The sequence below is a fragment of the Coturnix japonica genome, chromosome 1 (assembly GCF_054131305.1).
Source record: "Coturnix japonica strain WE chromosome 1, WE-NBRP24, whole genome shotgun sequence".
NCBI classification, from domain to species: Eukaryota; Metazoa; Chordata; class Aves; order Galliformes; family Phasianidae; genus Coturnix; species Coturnix japonica.
Genome location: NC_140663.1, coordinates 175812073 through 175818315, shown reverse-complemented (window position 1 = coordinate 175818315; position 6243 = coordinate 175812073). Strand labels below are relative to the sequence as shown.

At 49.4% G+C, this 6243-nt stretch overlaps 1 protein-coding gene across 1 annotated transcript; it reads right to left on the bottom strand.

Moving 5' to 3' along the window:
- LOC107308554 (mid1-interacting protein 1A) lies at nucleotides 1–1897 on the bottom strand. The gene is made up of 2 exons (XM_015852522.3): nucleotides 1453–1897; nucleotides 1–351 (listed from the first exon to the last, which is right to left on the bottom strand). Exon 1 carries the CDS (start codon nucleotides 1862–1864, stop codon nucleotides 1475–1477), a length of 390 nt encoding a protein of 129 aa, XP_015708008.2. The 5' UTR covers nucleotides 1865–1897; the 3' UTR covers nucleotides 1–351; nucleotides 1453–1474.
- Between the last annotated feature and the right edge of the window lie 4346 nt (nucleotides 1898–6243).

The following is a 6243-nucleotide window of genomic DNA, read 5'->3' as shown; positions in this document are numbered from 1 at the left end:
TTTGCTCAAGGCTTTGCATTTTATTTCAGATCACTGACTTTGGGAACTGGTGACATTATAAAAGAAACCAGTGGGGAGGTGGTTTAGGCACACGCGGAACAAAAGCATTGTTTCAAGGTTACAGACGCCTTCTAGGAAGCAGTAACAGAGAACACTCATTTTTTGCCCTGCCTGCTGCAAGGCAATTCCCCAGGAATGGAGGGGAAACAAAGCAGTGAGGTTTGCCAGGAGGATCAACCATGTGGCACCTTGGACGGTACAGCCAAGCTCTGTGCTGGTCATGAAAGACGTTCCTCGGTGGGACTCGACACAGGAGTAAAGCTGCCACTGGGCTGCAAACATCAGATCACCCTGTGGGGAGAAAGGACACAGTTTGGTTGGGATGCCCTCATTCCTGGTCATATATCCTCCAAAATGAGAGCTGACATTTTTGTGTAGGACATCCTTTCTGTGCTCTGTTTCACTGCAAGAACCATCAGAGCTTGGTTTGATCCTGAGCTCATGTCTGTGGTGGAATGCAAGGGCCATGGAATTCCAGGAGTGGGATTCTGGGCCTGGGCTGGCTTCCAGGGGGAGGATGGAGATAGAATCATAGAATCATAGAATCATAGAATTACCCAGGTTGGAAAAGACCTTGAAGATCATCAGGTTCAACTGCAGCCTAACCACAGTACCCTAACTCTAAAAACTCTCTGCTAAATCACATCCCTGAGCACCACATCCAAACGGCTCATAAACACATCCAGGGATGGCAATTCAACCATCTCCCTGGGGAGCCTATTCCAGTACTTAAGTACCCTTTCTGTAAAGAAGTGTTTCCTAACATCCAACCTAAACTTGCTCTGGTGCAACTTGAGGCCATTTCCCATCCTCCTGTCACTTGTCACTAGTGAGAAGAAACCTGCCCCACTCTCACTGTAAGAACCTTTCAGGTACTGGAAGAGGGTGATAAGGTCTCCCCTCAGCCTCCTTTTCCCCAGACTAAACAGCCCCAGCTCCCTCAGCCTCTCCTTGTAGGGTTGATTCTCCAAGCCCTTCACGAGCCTCGTTGGCCTTGGTTGAGCTGTTGGCAGATGGTATGTCAAATGAGTTATTTGGGGCTCAAAAATGCCAAAAGGCCCTTTACTCCATGAGGACAATTTGGGATCTTTTATGTTTACCCAGCAGCAGCCAGACACTGCCTGAGCTGCAAGTGGGAGAGTCTTGGGGTCAGCATGGAGCTCACAAATCGACCTTTGTTCATTTACGCAGTCTGGGCCAGTAGGGGATTGAGAAAGACAAACTAAGCAGGATCTGTTGAGCAATGAAGTGCAAAGCACAGAGACTCAGAACTCCTGGGATTTGGGCAAGTGATGCAAACACTGGAAAGACGCCCAGATGATGGGGCAAGAAGGCAACACAATTTACCCCCCAGACAGCTCGCCTTGCCTCTGCATCTCCCCAAGCTCTTACCTTGGAGTCTCTGTGTGCAGGCTCACGAGCTGCTCTGACCTTCACCGAGGTTGATCTCCTCCAGGATCTGGCTGTACCTCCGGGTGAGAGCTTTGGTGTTTTTGGTGAGGTCGGTCAGAACCTGCTGCAAGCCATTCATATGGTGGGACAGCCGCTCCTCCAGATTCCCATCTATGCCATCATCTGGGGCTGCGTTGGCGTCGTCATTGCTGGTGGGGCTCTGATCAGTGACGGAGGCCAGGCCTCGCTCCACCATGGGCTTGATGGACTTGAGGAGCTGGTAGCGCTCGTAGAGGTCCGCGGAGCCGCTGGTGGCTGGGTCAGCCCCATCCTGTGGGAAGACCCCTCTGAGCAGGCTGGGGAACATCACCTCCTGCTCCATCTTCTGCGTGGCCGAGAAGTACTGCTCCATGGTCCTGTGCTTCGGCTCTCCTTGTGTCCTGCTGCTGCTTGGCCCTGCGGAGGCTTTTTATAGAGTCAAGGAACGTCCCTGCTCCACTATCCCTCTGCTCCCTCCTGCTAGGCTGGGTTTGGCTCCAGTCCCACTGGGCTCAGCTACTCTGTGTCCCTGGCTCTGTGCCCCTGTCCTCATCTGAGCCCACCCTCGCCCTTAGCCCCAGATGGCTGCAATGCTGCCATGTCCCTGAGCACGCAGGGAGCAGCATGGTGAGGAGGGGAGGTACCCGAGGCCTCTCACCCCATCCTGCAAGGCACAGCCATCCCCCTGCTCTAGCATGGCAGTAGCAGATCCCCAGCACCACATGCAAACTCCACGTGCATGCTGCTGGAGCCTCCCAACACCATCAGGAGATGGTCTGCACCCACCATGCTCCAGCAGGGTCACATGGAGCAGCTGCCCCAGCACTGTGCCCAGCCAGGACACGGATATCTCCAAGAGTGGAGATCCTATAAAGTCTCAGGGCTACCTGAGCTACCCTTACTCCAGAAGTTATCATCCTATGTCTTCCCCTACTAGGGATCCCATGGTGTAAGCTCATGGGTGCTCTCTCCCCGTCCATAGGGGTCACATGTAGCCTCAGTGCTGTGCTGTGGTATGACTGGGACGTGGTGGCCTGGTCATCCAATGAGGTGGTTTGTGGTTCTTGACACACTGAAACCAGCACTGTGGTTTATCCACTGTGTTCCTGACACTGAACCTGCACTCCCAGCTCTCTCATTCCTGGCTCATCTCCTGTTGTCACACAAAGCTCCAGTGCTGCCATCCCGCTGGGTGAAGCTATTGGAACAGCAGAGCTTTTCCCCATAGTGCTGTCAGCAGTGACTGCACCCAGGAGCCCCTCAGAGCTGAGCAGAGCCCACCATGGCCCAACGCCTGCTGTGCCTGTCCCTGCTCCTCTCACCCGTGGTGGCCATGTGAGGGCAGTGACCGCCCCGTGGCCACCTGCCTCTTATCAGCCTCATCCCACCCTGGGGTGACTCCTGCCTGGGGACACTGTGCTGGGCTGCCAGGGACCTCTGGAGCTCATCCCAGGTCACAGAGTGGATCTGGGACATCTCACAGCTCTTATCAGCCATGTTCCATAGCAGTGCTGAGCACATCCTGCCATGTCTGGAGGTGACACATCCCTGGGCACCCTGAGCCTCTCCAGCCCCAGCCAGAAGCACGGCCCGAGGAGCCCGCAGCCCTCCTCCCTGCGACCGCCATCTTGTGATACAGGGCCTGTCCTTCTTTGGCCACAACAACCCTATGCAGCACTGTGGGCCTGGGGTAGAACAGCTGGAACGATGTGTGTTGGGAAAGGATTTGGTTGTGGGGGAGTATCTCTGATAAAGCAGATTTTATTTACTATTACTCAACACTTATCTTTTCCATCCCTGGTTCCTCATTGGCTGAGTACTTCAGGTTCACAGTCTTCCCAACACTCAAGTAAACGTACGGATACTGGATAAACATCAATGGCTGCTAACTGAGCATATACCTCTAATTCGTTAACTTCTCACATTTGCTCACTCAACATTAGGCCATTCTTCCTGGATACCTGCTGAGAGACAAGTTTGGAAGGAAAGATGTAGGGGAGTATCTGTTGCATTCCTCCTAACCCCAAAGGTGGGACAGTTTGACCTCATGGAGAGGCCCTACGTTGGTCTTTTCCTGAGGGCCTCTTAGCCAAACAGAAGAACCTATAATACAAAAGCTGTAATTTCTGTACTTAGGGTGAACAGGATGCTCTGGTTATGCTGTCCTGATGGTTTGCACAGTAAATCTTGTTTTATCGGGGGTAACTGAGGAACCTTTTGTCTTTTATCACTGTTGATTGATAGAATGTCTAACCAATGAACTGCTAGTGGATTTACTGCTTGTTAGTGTAGGACGTGTAAGATGTATGCTGAACAAAATAAAGAGAGCTATTCTGATGCCACAATAACTGAGTGTCTTACTCTAATTTATAGGAAGGAGGCAAGGTTCTCTGATATATGTATACCCGGCGTGAGATTAAGAAACCACAGTTTAAATGTTGGTCCGACCAGTTTATTATAAACCATAATCAGGGAGATGGAGAAGGAGAGGATGGACACTATTATGATGTAGGATGATGGGGAAGGGAAGGCAGGCGATAGTAAAGATAGGAAACAGAAGCAAAGGAGTCTTTGTAGGAAGCAAGAGGGAGATAGTCACCACCATGGATCCAGCGAGGTTTCTAGTTCAGTCATTGATCTTCATTAGTGGTGGGTCATCAGGCGTTGTTGTTCCACTGATGATGATGGTGACCACAACGACGATGATGACAACAACTTCCAATGGTAGTGCCAATTTATTTATAAGTCCAAAGCGGTCGAGTCAGCTCTCTTTGGAGTGACAGCTTAAATCCAAAGTAGTTGACTCAGCTCTCCTTGGAGTAGAAAATTCTGGCTCTGGGATCTCAGCAGAAACTCTTTTGTTCCCATCTTCCGGGCCTTGCCAGCAGATAAGAGGGAGCAGGGATGCCCATCTGCATCCTGTTTTTCACAGGACACGATGGCATCATTCCCCAATTTTCCCATACCAAGCTGGAGCTATTTAGTCCCAGGCCAGATCTTCCGCCCGTAAACACTCCTGAGCACTCTCTTCTGGAGGCAAGAAACTATGAAGGAAGGTGCTATCAGATGTCTACAGAGTGATGCTGATTGTCACACGGTAGCACCCATCACTTGCCTCCTCCATAAATCAGTGAGAGTCTTATCACTAGAAAACACCTCAGGAAGCAAGCTTTGAGCCAGAAAACAAAGAAGGGTTCTCACACCACCCCGTGGCTCAAAGGTTGCTCAAGACTGAAGCATAAGTGACCCTCCACGGTGGTGAGGAAAAGAAAGAAAAAAAAAAAAAGCATGAGGGAAGGAGGAGGGGGAGAAGGGGAACTTAATTGTTATATAATTACTACATATGATTTCTTGGGCTTCATTACAAATGTTGCCCTGATCCGTTGGACTTGTCCATCAGTAGTAGTTACAAAGTACATAGAGGATACAACATGTTGTATACATTGAAGAAAACATGGCATCATTCAAGGAACAAACATAAGAGTTACAATGGCACACAACAAATAAAATACGATATGTTTGACCCATATTAATTTGACCCATAATTTCCTGGGAGCCAGGAAAAGAGGTCGAAGTCTAGGCCTTTCCAGGTTTGGATGGTAACACGAATTACTTCCCGTATACCCTGGGAAATTTGTTTAACAACTTTACCGTTATCATCAAACTTTAGACAACAATTTGAGTCATTCAATTTGCCACAAACCCCTCCCTCTTCAGAGAGTAAATAATCAAGAACCATGCGATGTTGGAGTATTGCTGCTCGCATTTGTGTTGCTTGATCTGCAAGGAGATCTAGGGCATAAGCTGTTTCATTTGTTATGATTTCCAGGATGGCTTGTAACCTGATAATACAGTTCAGGTTATAGATGGGTTCTCGAGCACCACTAATTCCTAATAGGGATTCCAGGTAGCAGGCCCATAATGTTTGATTATGCGCTTAGGGGGCCAAGTTTGACCACTATCACTTGTTATGGAGGTGTCGATGGACCTCCATTGTCGTTTGAGATCATCATACACCTTGATACCTAATTCATTACCATCATCTCCCGGGAGCAGAATGAACATTGGGTGGATTACTCCAACATAACATATCCCAGTCCAGTTTGCTGGCAGTCGTTTATATGCATAATTACCACAAATCCAATAATGTCCCTTTAGTGCTACTGACCCATTCTCAAATGGTCCATTCCATTCGTCGGCTAGTTTATTCACATGTTCCTTAGCCTGAAAGTAAGTGGTGTTGAGAGGTCGGAAAGGATGTCCTGCCACATTACAGTTCCAGCCATGGCCAGTATCGCTCTCATTCCTGCACCACTTACAACTCCAAGCCCCAGCATCAGGCCTCCAGGCACATTTCATACCTCCTGCTTCAGTAAATAGGGTGTTGTTGGGGGAGGACCAAAAGTGAGAGAACCCCTGTCCCAGTACAATCGATTGTACCACCCCCACTGAAACACAGTGGGGGCTTCCTGGTTGGGGTCCAGTTTCATAAGCCACTTTACAATAAATCCAGGTACAACTGCTTGTCCCAACATAAATACCACCTGGCTGAGTACGATTTAGACAATAAATTCCTGTAGCAGGATATTGGATTGGCCATGGTGAGGTATCCTTAACTTCCCAGTGGGTACTGTGGTCAATTCGGCTGTAGTTGCTTGCCAGCCATTTAAGGGCAATAGGAGTTGAAACCCAAGGCCATGTTTCAAGTCCCATGGGTCCTCCACAGACCCAACAGTTAGTCAGGTTATAAAC

Coding starts and splice junctions, on each gene's coding strand:
- LOC107308554 (XM_015852522.3), bottom strand. CDS start 1,864: ATGGAGCAGTACTTCTCGGCCACGCAGAAGATGGAGCAGGAGGTGATG.